The sequence below is a fragment of the Hylaeus volcanicus genome, chromosome 2 (genome assembly GCF_026283585.1).
Source record: "Hylaeus volcanicus isolate JK05 chromosome 2, UHH_iyHylVolc1.0_haploid, whole genome shotgun sequence".
In the NCBI taxonomy this organism is placed as follows: domain Eukaryota; kingdom Metazoa; phylum Arthropoda; class Insecta; order Hymenoptera; family Colletidae; genus Hylaeus; species Hylaeus volcanicus.
The window spans coordinates 21328306-21351003 of record NC_071977.1 but is presented as its reverse complement, the minus strand read 5'-3'; the positions used below and the strand labels follow the sequence as shown (position 1 = coordinate 21351003).

The window sequence follows — 22698 nt, the reverse complement described above, 5'->3', positions numbered from 1 at the left end:
ATATGTATTTACTCATAACAAATTCTATCCACAAGTTCACCTAGATTACAACCCTACCTTATAAATCTGAAAAATGTTCGCAATACAAAAGGGTTAAATACCAGCGCAGTCGTGTCACCAGGCAATAAAACGTTGTTTAAACAAACAAACAAAGCATAACGGACTTGTGTTCCAGATCGTGGACTCTGTAAGCGAATTAAGCTCGTATTTACGGGCAAGTTCCGTCTGAATTCCCCAACGATTTTCCTCGAACGACCGTCGGTTCCGGTCACGTCATAAATTCGCCTCGCTTGTACGCGCTTCGGCCCGGTCGCGAAACACGTCACCGACAGACGAGAGGTCGCCAAAACCGTGGGAGAGAAAAAAAAGTGGAAGGATACGGCCCGGCGAAACTCGACAAAGGAACCGTGACGACACTTGGAAATAAAAGAGTACGTATAGTTCAGCAATGGAAGACAAAGCGACGAAGGAGTTCCCCGTGGGACGAGTGTTTCGCATTGAGAGGAGAGCTTTTTAATCGTACGCTCCGGGAAAAGCTGACGATGAAGTGTCGTATTACAAGAAAGCTGAGGCTCGTTTGTTCGAAATTCGCCATTTGTACATTGGTAGATGAGCAGTGGTTAACGTTTTCTTATGGGAACAGTTGACAGAGACGCGTGAAACACTTCAGGATTTATTGTTTGGATAAAATGGTAACGAAAAGTCCTTTACCATTTAGCGATATGAAGTCTAGTTATCTAGGTATGAGCAATCAAAGTTGGATGATGTGAATTTTGGCGCGCGCCATTAATGATGGTCAGCTGATGTGCGTAAATTTTAAGTGCTGATATCTCGATATCAAAGCTTCTGATTGAAAAATGAGAAAGGACTTTTTGATTCATATTAGCACGAGGAATTGATCTTGATGAAAGGTACTACGGTTTTGTTAACAATCTGTATAAAATCTTGTGCAAGAAAATAAAATTAAATCAACAAAGACTATTTTAAATATAGCAACTACTACACTTATTCATATAATATTCGTAATTAGCTCAAGTTAATATACTGGTAATTAACGGATATACAACCTTGGCTATCCTCTCAAATTATTTATTAACCCTTTCGTCGCAAAATAGCGAAAGGGTTAAACACTTTTAGATGAATCATATTTTAAAAATTAACGCAATAGACATCATCGAAAACGTCAAACTAATTATATAGACCAGTACGCAAATTCAAATATTTCCCAGCCATCAATTCTTAACTAAAATTATTGAACAACAATTTTTTTCTTGAATATATCATTCTATTTTGTAGATAGTTAAAAGTATACCACACATTTTTGTGATACGAAGTATCACGACTTCAAGTACCCATGTAAATTCTGTTTGGCTCCGAATGGTTGCGTAAAATCTTCGCGTTTGAAGTTGACGTTGTGGCTAATACATCTCGAACGAGCCACCGGCTATGTATTTTCACTCGCAGCCTGAACGTTAGTTTTCCGTAATTTCGCCGTGAAATAGGGAAAACGAACGCCGGGGATGAAAAACTGGGCAAAGGCAAGCGTGGGAAACGGAGAGCCGTTTCGAAGCCGCACGAAGCTCTCGTAAATATTTTTCAGCCAGACAGGACACAGCTAACGCGATTATCATTCGGTAAACCGATACACGGACCACCCTTTATCGATTTCCCACCACTTCTCGTATTTACCTAACGTATCGACCTTTTGCATTTTATGCGACGCTGGTTTACTCGTGTTCACGTTTTGTGGTACCTCTGCTCTTCCTTGTGGCACAAGCGACTTCACGAAGAACATGTTTCCTGATTTTCTTCTTTGGATCTTCTCTTTTCCTTAGAAAATCAAAACAATATACATTTGAAACAGTGGATTCGGAAATTTTTTGTATTTTTTTCCACGTCTTCTACGTGATTGTGATTGACGTTCCGTTTAGTTTTGTTGTTTCGATATAGTAAAACTTTGCTCTGAAATATTATTGTGTAGTTTTATTTTTGAGCCAAAACATACTAGTATAGAAACATTTTGGTATTAATGTATATTAACACAAACAATCATGCTAGATTCTTTGAAGCATTTTGGGGAATACTCATATATTAGAAACTTATTCGTAGCATTCGAGTAGCTATGAAATATTACAGTATTAAATAATTAGAATAGTCCAACCGAAAAATAATTCCATTGTACTATAATACTATAAAATAAACTTTGATGTACCAGAATAATTAATAATTTAGTAGGGTCTTATACAGAGTGATCCATTAAAGGCAAGCCACCTCAAATTCGGAAACCAATAGTTTTAACCGATAATTAATTTTCGAAAAAGAAGCGTTCATCATTGAAATCTCGCGCAGATGGTTAGTACACACCGATCCCTTGGATTGGCGGCCGTCCATTTCCTCGCCTAATTAATTGCATTTGTCCGACGCGGCGCGCGAAGCGAGCGAATATGAATTAAACTTATTTCCATTTTTAATGGAGCAAATTACGCTCGATTCTGTTCTTAATGGAGTAAATTAAGCTGCGTTCGGCGTTCGACTATGGGCCGAGTCGAGCTCAATATTTTCACACAATTTTCCCTTCAATTTATCTACCATGTATGCTTTCGTTCGGCTAATCGAAACCGTAAATTAATAGCAATCCCTTCAATTTCGCTTCCGCATTCTGTAGCAGTGTTGATTCTTCCAGTGTTATATCTCCTGACATTCATTCATTTTTCACGAGCTTCGTACCATATTCGTTGTCACATTTTTATAGAACACGTTTACAAGTGTTTATATATATATATATATATTGTAACAGGAGTGTTTATAAAATAATATCATATTATACATACATGTTTATAAAATAATTTTCAAAACAAATATTGATGTGTTTACATCAATATATATATATATATATATATTGTAACAGGAGTGTTTATAAAATAATATCATATTATACATACATGTTTATAAAATAATTTGCAAAAGAAATATTGATGTTCATATGATGTGTTTACATAGTCATATAAACGTTTATATGAAATGACCATACGTCAATAAATGTGTTTATATAACACGACTATAGAATACGAAAAGTGTTTATAGAACATGTACATACACATATCTATATACACATTTGTAAACATATAATACGAATATATGAATACACTTACAGAATAATTTACTGAAAGGTAATATTCTTTATAATTTAAAATTGATCATTCTGGCAAGTTGTCATTTTTATAAACATCATGTAGTCCCTCATCCTTGCAAAACATCTAATAAAGCCAACAGCCCCTTTTAAACTCTCATCATATAAATAACTAATAATATCAGGATCTCGATTCGCAAATCGTGAATTTGATTACTCTGGCAGGTTGCCAATTTTATAAACAGCGTATAGCCAGGCATTCTCCCAAAAAATCTAACAAAGCCAACAGCCTCTTTTAAATTTTCATCGTGCAAATGGACAATAATAGTAGAATTTCGATTCACAAATCATGAATACCAAAGGTACTTGCATGCCTCGTCCAAAGATAAAACGTTTCTTCCGTCTCGTGCAATATATTCTCGCAGTTTAATCGTATAATTTGCGGACACCCAGCGCACTCCGGACAGCAAGACAAACTGTAGCCACTCAACTCCCCTCGGCTCTACCTCAGAAACCGCTTAACGGTATGTTAAACAAAGTCGTGTCACGAACTCGAAGGAGAACCAAGTTACCGCCGACTGCCGCGCTGGAAAGGATCGGGTGCTCTTTTAATTGTTCCCGGCGCTAAACACCCCTTCGCGTTACCAGCGGTCCGCGTAAATCCCCGAAATTGTGGTTGTTTATAACAACGGTGAGCGCGGCGCGCGACGACGCAGAGTGCGGCAATAACGCGGAGCTGTTTAATTACCGCGAAATAATGTCGCGAACCGGCTGCGTTACGATAACGCAAACCGGCGGCTCGTCCGTTAATTTAATTTAAACGACTGTCGTGCCACCGATAAAATTAATAATAATAATTGTAACATTCATAATGACGATGACAAGTTCGGACGGAAGTATATGCTACGGTTTCGATAATGATTTTCGTGGTTCGTGGTTATTTAAGGAGCTGACTTTGTGAATTTTATCATTTTTGTTGGGGCTGCTTGTTGAAATTTGACGAGTGTATTTAGGATATTGATGGCGTTGGAATTGGATGAAAAAAAGAACTTGAGAAGAAGTGTTTTGTATATGTACGTGGGTCTTATCAAATAGTACAACTTCGTTGTGAGAAGTCTTTTTATGCGACTGTAGATAACGAAGATATTTAGGTATTTTTATGCTAATGCCTCACTCTGTATTTTGAAGCACTTAATGGAAACACCTGAATATATCTGTTATTTATGATCGTATGGAAATACTTTGTAGACATTGTTACGCTATTTTAAAGGGCACGTGTCACTACAGAAATAAATTGCTCTTCAAAGCTATTTTTTATGAGATGTTATAATCATTAGTGTTCTTTCAAACGAGGTCATAAATATTTTGCGGGTTTAATTTTGTTTTACATTTAATTGCAGAGAAAAGATGTGACTGTAAATAATTTTCGTTTGGTTTAATTCAATTCTAACTTGTCTGTCAAATTGTTACTTCAAAGTTAATATAATAATTTTACAATAATTATTTAGTCCTAAAATTCATAATATTTATAATAATTTGATAATTCAGACAGAATTAAGTTAAACCGACAAAAATTGCTCAAATATTATGTGTTCACATAATCTCAAAGACAACTACAATAGTATACATAATAATCCAAAGTGATCAACTTTTCTCTCAAATTAAATCTAAATCCATTAATACATATTACACATAATGTACACACGTATAGTGGGTGTAGAAAGTATTCGTACACCGATCAATTTTCAAAAAAACTATGTAAAATTGTAATCTATTAACTTATTTTTTATAAACAATGACATTCTACATATTCTCGGAAATCTCTGGAATAGAGAGATTATAAAAAAAAAAATAGCTATTTATGTAAGTTGCGAAATTAACAAGAAAAAAACAATTAATCGGTAGAAATGTCGAAGCAATAAGTATTCGCACAACTGTTTAAAAGTACTTTACTAGAAATTTGATGTTTTCTAATTCGCACGGAGCAATAAACTAATGTGTTTACGTAACAAACTCTACTGTAAATGGTTCGTCATAAGAATCGTACAAATACTTATTGCTTCTATACTTTTATCCACTTTTCGCATTTTTTTGTTTATTCCACAAATTGTATTAACTAGTAAATGTTGTTTGGACTATATCTATCTTAGAGACTTCCGAGAATATGTAAAATATCATTGGTTATAAAAAGAGAAGTTAAGAAACTACAATTTTACAGAAAAGTTTTTTGGGAAATTGATCGGTGTACGAATACATTCTACACCCACTGTACATTATAATACATACAATACTCTTAAATAAATCACGTTGCCCAATTGGATCTAATATAGAGAAACAAAAATATTAAGCAAACCTCGAGCAGACTGATCCACAAAGATTCAGAGACTTTATTTTTTCCTCATCATTCTCCCCTTAACTTATCACGAGCGATGGATTTCATTACTGCCAGGCGATCTCTGATCTAGGCTTCAGTAGTGGCTCGTCCACGTCGACTTCGCAGTCGCCCAGGCTTAATTAACACGTTTAATTATAATTTACAGTATTACCAACTGGTAACGCGTGCATTGTCTATGCTGGACAGGTCCGCTAATAGGACAGGCGTTAATTGACAGTCTTTACGTGTCCCGTTGATAGGAGGCCACCTGCCATTGACGAAGAACTAACGATGAAGCAATGCGATCCTCGATGTTCGATCACCAGCTCTGATCATCGAGGCGTAGTCGCGTCGATAGATCCCTAGTTCACCTAAATCGATTTCGATTCAACGCGCGTGGCATGCACACGTGTCTTAATTATCAAACAATTGCTCTTCGATCGGCTGGGTTAGGTCTGTGAGAGGGGGAAGCGATTCGACTCGATTAAGAGGATTACATGATTTTTGTAAATATCTCATTCGAACTACGAACAGATTTTGTCGTTACTCTTCCATACGCTAGAGTAACAAGAACGAATATAGAAATGTGTACTATACGTATGTGTTACTTGGGATTATTCGCCATTTTTCAAGCAGCTTATTTATTAAGCGTTTTGTACTTATTAAAACAGATATTATGATTGAAACTCTTTGTTAGGAGGATTATTTCTTTAACGATTTCGAAGCTGGTTTAATTTTTAATTTGATATCAGTTGCGAGCAACTGCTTTTGTACGTATTATCAGATTTTCTGATGTATAAATTTACTTTGTGTAGAAGAGGTCTTCAAGAGGACCTGAAAATGGGAAACTCAAAATTTTAAATCAGATGTCACGTGATAGAAATGTAATATCGTGCTCTAAAAATCCAACAGATATTTTTCTTCAAATATTAATAAAGACAAAGAAGAATTTTTATATTCACTGCAGAATATTTTTTTTTCCATTCGCTTTCGTTATTAATTATGCACATAACAGGGTACAGATGAAAGTAAAAAAATCACATGTCAAATAATGTTCGACGTATGGTTTTGTTAATTCGCAGCATGATTGATAGGTGGTAAAATCACCATGGTTGATATTCTTCTCAAATCAGAATATCTGTATCTGTTAGCTGTACGAATTTACTATTGCAGCATCCTATATGCATCCTTTGACCGATCACCGAATGTTCCACGTATCGGGCAGGGTCCGTTAGGCAGATTCGCTAACGAGTACTATATCAGGCAAACTCAACCCCTTATTCATTTACCATCCCTCTTCAATATTCACCTCTCTCAACCATATCTATGAAATATTTGCAAGCTCTAGTTGTCAATTAAGCAGGTACTTATTGCTACTTGAATTATACGCTGAAACTTTGAAAATTTTAGGTGAATATTATTATTATTTATGTATTTGTAGCTGCTATTCGAACAGATTAGTGATACAAAGGTTTAGTGAGTATTATTTAAATATTTAAACGATAATTCAAATATTCTGTGCATGATCATCGAATACGATTATTCGAATATTCATATAATTATTTATGGACAGAAAGTATTCATACAGGTGTTCAACTACTATGATTTTTAATTAATACCGCACCTGGGTGTGACGTGAAGGATATTTACATAATTATTATATCTGGACATTCGTAATCTTTGAGTCGTATAATTGAATAAGTAAACTCAGCTCTTAGTCGATGTATATGAATATTTTCTTATTCGAACATTAATAGTTAATTAATATCGGAATAATAATATTTGTCTAGTACTTAATGTACGAATAATATTATTTGAATAATGATATTAAAACAGTAAAACTTGAATAATGACATTCGTGTAATTCAAATATTCAAATAATAATATCCTATTACAAAAAACACAATTCCCAGCTGTGGTAATACCTATCCGTTTCTCCAATTAATCGGTATGTTTTTGTTATCCGTCGACGCGTGACCATAATTTAACCTAAACAGCCGGAATACATAATAAATTTCACGTTATCATAAAAGTGTGCCAGCGAGAATACAGTTCGGAAACAGTTCACTGCATTTGATCGAAGGATTGAAAAATGAAACACATAGCATGGAGTCCCGGTGTAACCGAAGAAAGCCACAGCTTAATGGAGCGTCGAAGATTCCACAACCTACTGCCGCCATTCTTGCAAAAGAAACCTTTTATGTATCCTGATGTATACACGCACTCAAAAATGCCAAGAGACATCACGGATATCGATTCGCCTCGATGCACAAGTCTCGAAACCACGACCGACCAATGCGTCTCCATTCACGAGCATTTCACGTGCCAGCTCGTCGACGACGACAATCTTCCGTGTGGAATTACAGAAAAATCGTCTGTACAGTGCGTGGACGACTGTGGAACGTTCAATTTAACCTGCAGGAGGTCACGTGACAGGCTGGATTGGGAAACAAGTGCGTTTTCTTTTTTTTTTATATGCAACGTGTTAACGCGAGAATGTTTATAACTTAGAGGATATACATAAAATTCATGATATTTTGTCTATTGGTACATTTATTGTAGAAATGTTGATAACGAAAGTTATGGGAAATGAAATTTAAAAACTTTTCTCTTTCATAGCAATAGTAACAGAGACATCGAACTGTTGGTGATAATTACCGTTTTATTGTAGCTGAAATATTATCATATCTGGTTGTGAAATACTTTCGTACATTAGCGATAACGGAATGATTAAGAGAGATAAGAAGATGATAATCCTACAATCTCAAACAAGTTGAAGTACTCACTTCTTTTTTATTGATTTGTTTATCTTCTTTTTTTAATTTTCAGTATCTTTGCTGTTATACTTCAATTTATTAAATTAACAAATACTAATTAACAAATAAAATAAATAAACAGTTGTAACTATGAAGGAAAACTATGAAAATGGAAAAGAATCGTAATACTTGAGAATCCTGACAATACTTGGATGCAAACCTTGCATTATGTTGGTTATTGTTATTATTATTATTGTGAAAAAATGTGAAGGGTTTTCCTAAAAGGAGTTTAAAATTTTGTTTTTTGATAACAAAATACACCTGTCAGTATAATCGCGATGGAGATATTAATATAAATATACATACTATATTAATAGAATATATAATACATATCGTTTGATTAAAAACCAAAATCCTAAAAGTCCTTTTGGAGAACCCTTTATTATGCACGGAAACATGAAAAGAGGAAGCCTTTTCGGTCGAACGTCGTTGATTTTTCGTCGTCAAAGAGTCAGGACTTTTATTTGAGCCAGTCGGCCGAGTCATCAATCGTCATTCATTCACGTAACATAAATCACGTCGGATTTTTGGGAACTCCAGATTATCGAATGCCCTGAGTTTCGACCGTTTCGCTGGAACGCGTGGGTACGATGATGCGCGCACCGAGCCATAAATGTTGTTTCCATCAATAGTTTCCAGCTACGTCGTTTCGTTTCATTTTTACCCCGATATCAATGTTTTTTCCAACTGTTTCGCGTTTTTGCGCACAGAACTTTCTATGGCTGCGATTCGGTCGGTTTACGATATTTTTTAGTCGCTTGCGAGCGAAAAATCAGTCGCATATCATAGATGAAACGTGGGAGTGTAGTCGTTCGAGAATTATGGCCTTAGGCAGGTATAGTTAGACATTTATCAGGATTTCATGCTGAAAATGATAAAATAATCACATAGTCTCATTAAATTTTCACAAAATAAAATTAATAACTAAAAGAAAATATAGGATGTATAACTAAATCGTAAGATAAAATATCCTGATTCACAACCCACTTTTTTTTAACCATTTGCACTCCTATGTCAAGTGTGACTCGACATCAGTTTTTACCTCAGAAGTTCTTTTGTCGAGTCTTATTATTCTTCTATGATCAAATCAATAGCGAAGGAAATTGTTTCAAGAAATATCATACACTTGAAAATTACAAAATATTAGGTTGTCCCGAAAGTTTCTTTCGCGAGTTGCACTCAATTATTTTATGTGGTCGTGTTTATATAAATAGACAATCTAATAATTTAATGTAATTAAATTGTATTTACTATTGTATGCTGTATAAGCCATTTATGGTTTAAAGCAATAAAATAAATAAATAAATAAATAAATAAATAAACAATCTAATTTCATAGATATTCATGTCGTAACAGTAATGGAGCAAAATGAATCGCGCACAATTCAGTAGTGTAACATAAAACATAAAATATTGTGCATGTATTACTTATTAATAAAGCGAAAGAAACTTTTCGGACAACCTAATACAATAAAAGTGAGAATAACACTGTTATTTAAATGAATTCGTTTCTTTCTTTATTTATTTAAATTGCCTTATTTCTTAGTTAAAGTAAATTTCAAATAAAACACTTAAAAGCGTTGGGAGCTGCTGATAACGAAATTAAAAATATTAGTTAGTCGAAAAAGTTCGTGGCGTTTCTCAATCATTTGCATGATTTCATCGCATCGTTCTGTGATTGGTCGACCACAGTGTGATGCATCTTTGACATCAAAATATTGATAGAGCATTTTATTCGTAAAAATCACAAATTTTTGTCACAAGCCTATGTAGCATTCTCGCCTTGATCGAAGTGATATTGTAAAATGTAGCGAATTTTCTCATTATTTATCTCCATGTTCAAGACGTTATTGCTGTTAAAACAATAAAGAAATTTCATACCTGCTTCTTCTATCCGTAGTATAAACTGTAACTCCTCAAATGGCATCTAGTATGTCTCAATAGATTACGTGTAAACAAAGATATACGATGTTAAATCCATCTAACGACAAAACGCCACGAACTTTTTCGAATACCCTTTATAATTCGGAGTGCAAAGAGTTAATATTTTCCATTAGTATTCCCATTTTACGAACGATTCTTAATATTTCCTTGATCGATACAAGAACGTTTCGAAAGAACGTCCACGATTTCGCTCATCCCGCGAATTTTAGCTTCGCGAAGTTGGCACCCCCAAATGCAAACTTTGATAAAAATCAAATTGCATTCGTTTGTCCACGATTTGTCCACGTTTGTCCAACCACAATTTTCATTTGTCCATCCTTCAGAAAAAAGTTACACCACGAACAAGCCATTTGAAGTCAACGCACCTATATAAACTTTTTTTAGGGTTTTCTTAAAAAATGTGTCTCACCACATTTTGTCCACTAATGTTTTACGTTTGTCCAACAAGTACTTTTGTTTGTTCACCCCTCAGAAAAAAGATACACTTCAATTAAGGAGAAAATGCAGCGATGCGTTCAGGCGCATACAGTCTTTGTCAGTTTTGTAGTGATTTATTTACATCCGGACAAAACCAGTAGTGTTTCTGTTCTGCGCAGACATAAATAATTAGCTACGAAATTGACAAAACGAGGACAAATGACCCGCAACCGAGCGTATCGCTGCAACTTCTCCTTAATTGAAGTATATCTTTTTTCTGAGGGGTGGACAAATGAAAATATCGGTTGGACAAACAAAAATACTTGTTGGACAAACGTAAAACATTAGTGGACAAAATGTGGTGAGACACATTTTTTAAGAAAACCCTAAAAAAAGTTTATATAGGTGTGTTGACTTCAAATGGCTTGTATGTGGTGTAACTTTTTTCTGAAGGGTGGACAAATCAAAATTGTGGTTGGACAAACGTGGACAAATCGCTTACAATGTAACTTCATGAAAACACGTACACAAAATTTGCATGATACCGAATAAAAAATTTTTTTTCTTCTTTTAATTTTTATGGGATGGTGGACAAATGAAAATTTTGGTTGGACAAACGTGGACAAATCGTGGACAAACGAATGCAATTTGATTTTTATCAAAACTTGCATTCGGAGGTGCCAACTTCACTAAGCTGCGAACTTTGTTTATTCGAAACAACTGTTCGAAATCGAATCCCAGCAGCAGCACGATTTTCAAAGCTTCGATCGGAATCGGGTCCAATCATTGTCGGTATTGCTCTTTCATCTATGGATTCAAGCCTTTGCGTTATCTAGGGTCGAGATTCGCCGCCTAGGATCCAATGAAGCCTTGTTTCGAATTGTTTATATTGCGTGGGGCGCGGTAAGTGTAGTCACAAGCTCGCTCGCCCTTGTTTTTTCTGTCCGATCAAGAGGGAAAGGGTTGCGTGCCGTTCGACTCGTGTATGCATACGCCTTTCATTTCCGTTTTCAGAGAGCTTTGCGGAGATCACGGACAGCGAGCTACACGATGCTCCGGAGGATCACGATGAGGGTTATCAGCGTTGGGAGGATGACTTTGAGGGGGTTGAAACGGATCTGACGCGACAAAAGAGGAAAATTGAGTTGGTGTCGCCGTGCGAAAGTTATTCTTCTTTGAGCGAGCATGAGGAGGAGCCTGGTACTACGGATCCGTATTTGTCTCATAAAATGTAAGCATCGATCTAACCCTCAATGTAATTGATCAAGAATCGTACGATTGGGAAGGGTGGTTATTAATTTTCAGTCTAGTTGTTTTACTTGGTTTATCTCGATTACTTCTCTCATCTTGTTCATTCCACTCAGTTTATTGCGATCATATTGATCAGTTCGTTTTCCATGATGTTTTCTCTAATTTAACTTCATATTTTCTCAGTTCCCTCAGTTTTCTTTCGTTTTTCTCATTATTTTCCTTTCATGTTCTTTCGATATTCTTCGCAGTTTACTTTGCTTTCTAACTTCTGACTATTTTTCTTTCAATTTCCTTTCGTTTTCATTTAATTCTCTTATAATTTTTTATTTAAGAAGTCAACGAAGTTGAAAATCAACAGATCATGACTAAAGGAAAGTAAAAGGAAAATGATCCCATAAGTATTTCGTGTCCCCTATATCTATTAAAAAAATTTGTCTAATTTTAAGCTTCATGTTTCTAAATCAATTTTCCATTATAAATATGCACGTGAATAAACTTCGCACATGTGTATATTTACAATTTCAAATTCATTTGGAAACATGAAGCATTCATTTAAATGAAACAAATTTCTTCAATAAATGTACAGGGTATCAATCTTGATGGGACTGGCTGTAAGTGAAACATTTCAATTTACGACGCTGTAAAAAGGCATTTGTAAACATTGTAAACATTGGAACACATTCACAATGAATAGATGTTTATGCAAATTCATATTTTCACAGATACAGAAACAGAATTGAAACTTAAATGAAAGTATATCTTACCTTCTAAATAGTGGTACATCTATATTATTATAATTGTTATTTTATATATTTTCACATTTATGCACACTCTCATTGATTTCCCCTTATTTTCATTTACCATAAATGCAGTCTAATAATGAATACAATAAAATCAACAGATTGAGCAGGACAGTTGTATTAACACTATACCTACCGAGTTCACTTGTAACTATTTCTATCGTGATGGGACAAATGACTAGTCTCAAAGACATTATTTTCAATTAAATGCAAATATATTTTACGTGGAACTGAATTGAATAACGCACGAAACAATTGCATGTAAGTCATATATAGCATTTAAAATTTGAATAGCATACAAATTTGAAAACGGTCATTTGATTGGTCATGGTAGGTTTAGCGTCAACAGAATCTTGCATATACAGTCACTCCCACAATTTTTCGTACTCTCTATGTCTACCGATGAATTTGTGTAAATTAAATTATAGGTTTCCAAATAAATGTTTCATTATAAATACGTACACGAGTAAACTTTACACTTGTATGTATTTATAACGAAATATTTATTTGAAAACATGAAACCATATTATCTTATTTACATAAATTTCTTCTATCGACATAAAGGGTACGAATACTTATGAAGCTGATATACGAATAAATGTACCACATTACAAAAGTTTATGTCAGGTACTTTATCTGCAAACAAAAAAATCGCGGAAATATTCTCGAACCCAGTTGAGAACAAAGAGAGTCCGTTAATCCGAAACTGCGAAATGGAAGTCGATGTCGTGACCCGTGTAAAATTAACCCGCTCCCGTGGCATTCCCAATCGCTGTACCAACCCCGGCCAGGGCCGTTACGGTGACTCTTCCAGCAATTTCCGTCCAATCACCAGCTACCAGAAGGGCCAAACTGTAGAAAAGGGCGAAGAACCGCAGCGTCTCTAAGCGAACGGTCAGCTGACCGTAATTGAGCGAGGCCATTGCAGTTACATTTCCCGCAATTTCCGTTTAGTCGTCGCCTACCAAAAAGTCCAACAAACTGCACAAGATGGACCCCATAAGCTTTTCGAACCGAGGCTGGTAGACGTAAATGAACGGAAAACTTGCTGCCCCTCGCAGTGGCTCTCGTATAACGATGACTCCACCCCCCCCCCCCCCTCACTCTTCCATTTCAGGCATTTTGGGAGGCGGTATACAAGCCAGGGAAAACTCGTTTCACGCGGGTAAATAACGGGTGAATTAAAAGCTTGGATTCCTGCTAAATAAGCGGGATTCTCTCTTAATCCGTTCAACTGTCCCGGGTCCATTTTCTCGAATTAATATTGACTCAAATCGTTGAGGCTTGAATGTTTCCCAGACCATCGAATCGTTCGACGCGGGGGCGCGTTTATTTGTTATCACCGGGCATCGAAATTTGATTATCAGCTTGTCCGCGATCGATGTTTATTGTGGCGCAGATGGCATTAACACGTTTGCTCTTGTATTTTTGGGACGACTCACGGTGTGGACAAATAGCAAAATTGTGGACAAAAATCAAAATTTCATTACTAATATAAATATATTGCTATTTATTCACAAAAAAAAAGAATTAAAATTAACCATAAACATTAATAAAATCACAACAAAATTAACAAATTTAACAAAAAAATTAACAAACCCCGATTTCGATGAAACTTTGTATACTTGTTTGTGGGACCTTCTTATGAATTACACCATCCTCAGTACGTGCGACTTTTGCGTTTTGAAGGAAAAATTAACCCTTTTATCCGATCCGCCCCTTTTACGTTTGCTCGGAAACGATTAGAGATTTCAAAAAAATGTTCAAGCAAACATTACACTGTTTTTAGAGGCCTATAAACTAATACCAACAAATCTAAAAAAGAACAAATTTTTTTTTAAATTACCCCCCCCCCTCCTCTCGAAATTTTTGAAAATTTTGATTTATTTCTGGATCAGTAAAAGCGTTTTTTTTTATTCTGAATCCAACGGTACGTATGAGTTTATGATTATCATACAGGAAAATGATGTAATATTGTAAAATTGTCGCTTTAGTAGTCCATATTTTGAATTCTTTAGGAATTTTTTTCTCATAAATAATAGAAGTTGAACCCATATGTTATTTAACACAATATGCTTCATTTTGGCTGAGGATGTGCAAAATAATTTGTATAGACATCCATAGATCAATTAAATCAGAATTTTTAACTTCCAATTGCGACCCTGCACCGACAGTAATGGTCCCTTATTAAAAATTATATAAAACCGAACGTTGCAAGTATTTGCAAGAAAACTTATAAGCTTCTTAAAACATAACAAATAATGTATCCAAATATGTTGAGAATACAGGATATTTTTTGCCGTTTTGTCTGTATGTTTGTTTAAAGATGAAGATTGTATTATGAATACAAATGATTGATACATGATTACTTATAACAATTTCCACGCTGACACACATTTTCTACGATAGAAATCTGTCTCACATTGTGATATATACTAATATTGAATTTTGTCTACTTATTCCGAACTGTGCGACTGCTGATTGTGGTTGAATCGACGATCTTTTTTTGGCTCATGGTGCGAAGAGTAATAATTAAGAGACCATGTTTAAATAGTATAGTATTCACGAATATTTTTCAAGATTTAAATTTGTACGTTTTTAATACCGAGCACTGACGAAAATAGTAACACTCTGAAGCTGGACAATCGCAAATTTGTATCGTTCGGGCGAAGATAAAAATGATAAAATATGTTTTGAAATATCAATGTTGCAAATCTGTAGCGTATAAAATACAAAAGGTTTCCATGATTTGGAATATAAATCAGGAATAAAATTTGAAGTGACGTGAATAATGTGTTAATCCAAAACACAATGTAATTTTATGGTACAAGTAATCGAAATTATTATATAAATTTTTGTATTGACACGTCGACTGCCACGATTTTTTTTATTTTTTCCATACTAATCTTAATCCAAGTTAACCCCAAAAATTGAATTACATTAGATCGAGAAAAAAAAATTCAGGTCTAAAGGAGGTAAACGAGCGCATACAACACATAATTGTAATTGTTCGTAGAATAATAGCGTGGTCAAGAAAACAGTCAGAGAAAATTCGAAGTTTTAACTTATTATTAACCTTCGATTATTTATTTTTCAGATATATGCCGTACAATCGAATTCTGAAGCCAAGATATTTCGCGTCAGCTGGCACGGACGTCGAATATAGAGCGAGTAGCTTACTCAGGAGACCTAGGTCGCCTGTTAGGTTCGTGAAAAGAACTACTCCCTCAAACTCCCCAGCAACATACGCTCTCCAGCTCCATTGTCTCACACGCGACGGATATTAATTCTCAATCAATCCCTTTCTTCTCTATACATATAATCACAATACCGATTCCGAACGTTCACAACAAGTAATTAATTAAAACGATTCCGATGTCTAAACGCTCCGCAGTATCTCAGGGTTTCATCCACCCTCGAAATTAATTCTCATTCATTTGGAGAACGTTCTCTCGGGTAGACCTGGCGGAGAAAATAAATTATTCAAATTTCTCGCCGCGATTCGGCGCTCTTTTTTTTTACCCCTCTTCAGCCACGACCAGCAGCGGCGAAAAGGGAGTCTCGTAAATTTTTTAAAGCGTCATACAAACATACGGGGGAGGGATTCATTATCAAAAGAGCTGACCCGACGTGGCTGGCCGTTTTCTCGTCCCCTCGTCCCGCCATATCCCGTAATCTGGCTCGTTTTTAATTGCCTACGAAACGGCAGAGAGATTTTGCCGGGGAGGTTCGATCTGAAAGCTGCTTACGAGGAAAGAAGCATGAGGAGGTGGGCGACGGAGAGCAGCAAGCGTTTAAGAGAGTCCAAGGAGCGTGTTTCCTTGTCGTTGAAGCGGCTGTCCGTGGATCAAACGGATGAGGACGACGTAATCAGTTCTGTGGTTCTTCAAGCGGTCTGCGAGGAAGTCACCTTGACATTGATGGACACGAAAATCGATACCGACATTCATACCTTCGTTAATGTCGCGGTTATCTGGGCGCTCAGCGAGCTAGAGCTTTTCACCCACGACACCCTGATCGAACGTTTCACGGCGACGAAGGATTTTAGAGCGCATGGCGCAAAAAGTACGTGGTCCTGCCCGATGGTCCATCGTTTGATCGTTTTAGACAGCTGGTGCATCGGGGAAATAAAATAAACTAATTATCATTTTCAGCAAAATTATTATATTGAATGGCTTGCAGATACAGTCAGTCCCATAAGTACCTTCTATATTTATTGAAGAAGTTTGTCTAGTTGAAGTGAATGCTTCATGATTTCAAATAAATTTGTAATTAATTGTAAATATATACATGTGCGAAGTTTATTCGTGTGCATATTTATAATGGAAAGTTGATTTAGAAACATGAAGCTTAAAATTAGACGAATTTTTTTAATAGATATAGGGGACACGAATACTTATGGGACTGACTGTATACGGGGAGGAAAGATTACTCGTTGATTGGAAACATACTGTTTTCTTCACGTAGAGATTAATGTATAACTATTAATTTAGTTGTGGAAATTTGAAGATTTAATCGAAAATGATTGTGACTTATTTTTGTTTCTAAAGCTTCTAAATTCATAATCAATTTGTAGAATATTATGAATATAATATACAAATTTCTAATATCATAAATTTCTATTATATTAATGACAGTTTTACCGTATTTATTTTCTTAACCTGCACATTAGATAATTTGTGCCCATATATACTTGTATGTATATATTAACAACGAATTCATGAGTTCGTAGAACGTTTATGAAATTATAAAATCATAGTAAACAACGATACAAACAATTAGATTTACGTACAAAACACACGACAGTGACCAGTCATCGTTCACAACAGTTAATTTACTTTACCTCTAGACGGGCTCGATGGGAAGAAAAATAATTACCTATAAACGTTGAGATGTAAAATGAGAATGATAATTGTGTGTTTATCAATTCTGAGCAGAGGAATTGGACGTCGTCGACGTGTTAGGATACGGCGGAATGCGCAAGAAGTTAGCAGGAGTTTATCGTCCACCGTACAGCCACAATGTCCACACGACTTTGCATCTACGTTTGCCATGGGAGTACGTGAGCCCCTCTCACGAACGAGGGCAAACAAAATTGTATCCAAACGTGCGCGAGAGGATCGACGAGAAAGTTCCGAAAATTAACGAGGAGGACGAATCGTCGACATACGTTCCCGATATAACGTGTTTCCATCTGAGGGAAGTTTTGGACAAGACTTACGTGGCTTATAAGAGAAAATCGAAATCTCTTGTTCCCCTGACAGAGTCATCCCTCAACCTGATGGAGGACCTGTTTCTGCAATTAGTGAGCTTTCTGTGAAGCATCTGCGGAAAATAAATGGCTGGTTGATGACCTGTTCGATCCATAAATACCGTGGTTTCATTTCAGAATATTTATACAATGAATAATAATTATTAGCTATGGTTTTAACAGATATATTTGTCATTGTGGTACATCGAAATAGCAATCTTTCAAGCCTCAACCTGATGGCCATCGCAATGTATTTATACAAACTTTATTAGCCATACAATTTTCCTTGTTGTTATTCTTATAGAATTATTGTAAGTATCAGGCATGCTTATAATTTATTGCAAGAATAATAAGGAAAATTGTGTGGGTGCCAAACTTTGTATGTAAACACACGTTGTATTCATACGAATATATAGTATAGATTCATCGTAACGAAATTAATTTCTACACCTAATAATAAATAATATAATAAATAATATAATATATATTCGTCGATATATAATCGTCATCATCAAACAGTAATCGTCCTCGTGTATAGCCATTATCAAGATGGATAATCAATATCATCAGCAGCAGCATGTGTTTGCACGTGGTATACATCTGTACACATGTAAACTACTTAGCCAAGGTTCAGAAACTATCTGTCACTTTTGTAAGTACCATTTTTTACTGTATGTGTATAAATAACTACTTTGTAATTTGATTAGAGTTATTATCTACACATATCCTGCATACATATAAGGTTACATGTAATAAAATTCATACTATTCACATCTCATTTATGCACGTTTATGTATACATACATATATTATTTTATATGTATATATCATACAATCTTCCTGCACAAAAGTACGTAGCATATTGTAAATATTACATTATATGTATGTAACAACATTATATTGTATACATTATAATATTTGCTACTTCTATACACCCCGCTCAGAAGTATGTGGACACTTCCTTAATAAAAATAGATACGATAATAAAAGTTGCGAATCTATAATATCAATTATATCATTTATGTTTCAATATGTTTATGCTGCATTAGCAAATACATTCTATTAATAGTTTTTTTTTTTTTTAATATCGCATTAGTGATGATAGAAAACTATAGAGATAACTAGTTAAAATTTCTTTTACCAAACTTGGATGTTATCCCATTTATTTTGTAACATTTCGCCATAAATGTTTTTGATATATTGAACATTCTTTCTGAACTTTTCTATCTAGACGATACTATAGTTCCATTATAAAATTGAATATGGCACTCAAAACATTTGATATTATTAAATATTGTTAAATATACATCCAATATAGAATTCAGCGACAAAAGTTGTACAGTAATAATTTACGGTGTATATTAATTATTCATTGAAGGTAGTAAGTGTCCACATATTTATGAGCGAGGAACATATACAGAGTGTCTACGTATAAGTTCGGACATATACAGGGTGTCAATTCTACAACAAATTTCCAACAAAAAATTACTCTTAGACATTTTCTTTGCGTCGCCTTATTCTCGAGTATTTTCACTTTTAATTTTTGTTTTGTGTTTTTGACTTGACACTCTTTAAACGGCCATAGCTCCACCAAATTACAGTGCAAACTTAAAATTAAGTATACCATTCGAAAGAGCGTTAAATATCCCATCTGTCTGGTGCCGAACTGAAATTTGTTACGTAGATTTGACAAGTAAAAAATTAGGTCAAACTTTACATTGTGATTATTTAAAAAATTTTGACTTTTTCTGTATTCGTTTTTCGGTTTCAAAAACATAGTTGTTTAGCAGGCACTCTTCGGGAAAAACTTCATCGAAGTCTCAGCTTTTGAATGGTATTGTCAAAAAAAATTGTACGGTGGTATCTTAGGGAGAAAATGACGTTTAAATGCAGAAAAGTGTGGGTTTTTACGTGAAAATCGATATTTTTCAACAAAAATCGACTTGTTACTTTAAAATTAACTTGACATCGGGTTTGATATTCTTTTTAATGACACTTCCGAGCCTCCCCAATTAGGAAAAGAACTGATTTTTTGACACCTCGAATCTCTCCCAGCCGTGTGTAGAGCCTGATTGCGAGGTGAATAATAATTGTTTCTGAACATGCATCCATAGAATTTTCGTTTCTAAAGATTATTTAATCAAAATCAATCTCGGTGTATCGATAAATGATATGGAGATTGGAACACGATCGATTTGACAAAGCAAAAAATCAATGTTTTCGGGGCAGGAAAAACGATAAGTTTTGATTTAGGAGGCGGGCATTTTTAACCCTTTTCTACATTTAAACGTCATTTTCTCCCGAAAATACCACCATACAGTTTTTTTTTGACAATACCATTCAAAAGCTGAGACTTCGATGAAGGTTTTCCCGAAGAGTGCCTGCTAAACAACTATGTTTTTGAAACCGAAAAACGAATACAGAAAAAGTCAAAATTTTTTAAATAATCACAATGTAAAGTTTGACCTAATTTTTTACTTGTCAAATCTACGTAACAAATTTCAGTTCGGCACCAGACAGATGGGATATTTAACGCTCTTTCGAATGGTATACTTAATTTTAAGTTTGCACTGTAATTTGGTGGAGCTATGGCCGTTTAAAGAGTGTCAAGTCGAAAACACAGAACAAAAATTAAAAGTGAAAATACTCGAGAATAAGGCGACTCTAAGGAAATGTCTAAGAGTAATTTTTTGTAGAAAATTTGTTGTAGAATTGACACCCTGCGTATGTCCAAACTTATACGTAGACACCCTGTAGATCCATGCACATGACACGCATATTATGTACTTTATTTTATATAACTTGAAATATACATAGAATATACAAACTAACTTGAATCTCGATGGAATCATACAGCGCATTATTGTACATATATTATTCCGTGTACCTCGTAAGCATGCCACGCGTAAACGTTACAAAATTTTCCTGTCCCCAGCACATTGTTCGTTCATAAACGTACATTATTCATGCAGAAATGCATACTTTATCCGTACAAAAGGTCATTCGGTCATTTCACGTGGCCGAATATCCTCCGGTCTACCTATTCATCCCAAGTTTCACCTGTCCCCGTTTAATCTCTCGCCCAGGGAAACTAGGAAGGTGCTCGCGAGCCATCGCGTGTCAGCCGATGTTTAAATAATAACCGTCTCCCCGGGGATGGAATTAAATCTCGCTAGAAGAGTCTCCATGGCTGAGTTTCCGCTCGACTTGTCCCGCGACCAAGCGATTCCGAGGATGATTCGTCGCGAACCGAGAAGGAAATTCGTTCCTAGGGAACCTGTATCCGTGGATCGATCGCCACGAGATCTCCCGCGCGGAAGATTTAGCTGGTCGTTGTTTTTGGCTCCGTCTATTTCCCGTTCCTCCATTTTCCAAGCATTCGTCTTCGGGTGCCGAAGCCACGTTTGTTGTCCGTGGAAATAACACAGGGCGCGGGACAACGGGTCAGGGATGGCGGGGGAGGGAGAATAAGGCGAGTCGATGGAATCGAATTCCGGAACAGACTTCCTTCTTCAGCCTCTCCTCGCCCGACTCTCTTTAAATCGCCCCTCCCTCGGCAATTTTTGCTCGGCAAAAACAGCCCTTTGATGCCTCGAGGAAAATCAGCGCTACCTTATCGATGGCGTTTAATCAGCCACGGCTGGTTGGATTCGACAGGAAAATTTCATAAACGTTAATCTTTCGGAAGCGTTCAGGTCTTTACTGCTTGGAGCGTGAATTGGATTTTGGAAACGACAGTAATATGCTTGTGGGGTGAGTTTGTGGTACCCGTTTGTTGGCTCTTTGAAAATATGGTTAACTTTATGTTAATATATGCGAATGGAATTGGAAAGACGTGGGATTGTATGGAGAATTTTAGGTAATGTTAAATCGGGTTAGTGAACCCTTTCCCTTTCTTTTTCCTTTTTTTTTTCTTCTGTAATAATCACTATCCATTTCTTACCCTCGTGGTTGTTGCTTTCTTAATTCTCGTATCATGTTCGTGTCACCTTTTAATTTCAATTTCCTACAATTTACAGGTCTGAAAGCTTCCTAGTTTTATTCAAAGCGTCGACATTAAAGCTCGCATCAAAGATTGAACTTTAAACTCTGGTCGTTTTATCGGGTGTCTGGTTGAAAATTGACTGACAACTGAACAGCGATACTGTCGTGTGACGATTGGTGGTATCGTACTTCGAGAGATATATATGTGGTGTCAAAGCATTCGCGATCGGCTGATAATTATAGTATGATTTCGAGCCAAAGGCTGTTTCCCGAAGGTTCGTTAACGCGTATTTTGTTTTATTTAAAAAGCCTCGTGGGTACGCGTGAAATCAATACAACGCGTGCATAGATGGAGGAGTAGACGAATGGGAGGGAAATTCGAGAATAGAATGGAGACGATGATGCCGAACACGGAGATCTATTTGTCAATCAGTCTGACCATCGATCGAGGACAGCGTCGGACGAGAGCCATTCAATTGGTCTATTTCATTTTTTGTACGAATGCCGCGCTTTATTTGTGTCCTTTATCTTCGCTTCTTCGCTGGCATATTTTCGATAAAGAGATATCCGTGTGCTCCTATTGAAAATATTTGTCTATTTCGGGTAGGAAACTGGGTTACAATGTGTTAAATGTTTGATTACGATATTAATCCTTGTAGCAGAAATTTGGTAGGCTCGATTTCATAAAATAGAACGTTTCGATGTTATTTTTACGTACCCTTGGGTTTAACAC

The 22698-nt window shown here is 35.7% G+C and overlaps 2 protein-coding genes across 4 annotated transcripts in view; one reads left to right on the top strand and one right to left on the bottom strand.

Moving 5' to 3' along the window:
* Window positions 1-19353, top strand: part of LOC128872969 (uncharacterized) — a 41020-nt gene extending 21667 nt beyond the window's left edge. The window contains exons 1-6 of one of the 2 annotated variants that reach the window (XM_054116189.1): window positions 3242-4203; window positions 7538-7957; window positions 11695-11911; window positions 15829-15936; window positions 16441-16796; window positions 17669-19353. In XM_054116189.1, coding sequence (XP_053972164.1) covers window positions 7597-7957; window positions 11695-11911; window positions 15829-15936; window positions 16441-16796; window positions 17669-18051 — 1425 coding nt within the window. In that variant the 5' untranslated portion in view covers window positions 3242-4203; window positions 7538-7596 and the 3' untranslated portion in view covers window positions 18052-19353. Of the gene's footprint in view, window positions 1-3241; window positions 4204-7537; window positions 7958-11694; window positions 11912-15828; window positions 15937-16440; window positions 16797-17668 lie in introns of those variants that run through there. The other variant, XM_054116190.1, reaches the window with a different exon arrangement.
* Window positions 1-22698, bottom strand: part of LOC128872970 (dipeptidase 1-like) — a 263664-nt gene that overhangs the window by 97200 nt on the left and 143766 nt on the right. The gene's annotated exons all lie outside the window — the stretch shown is intronic.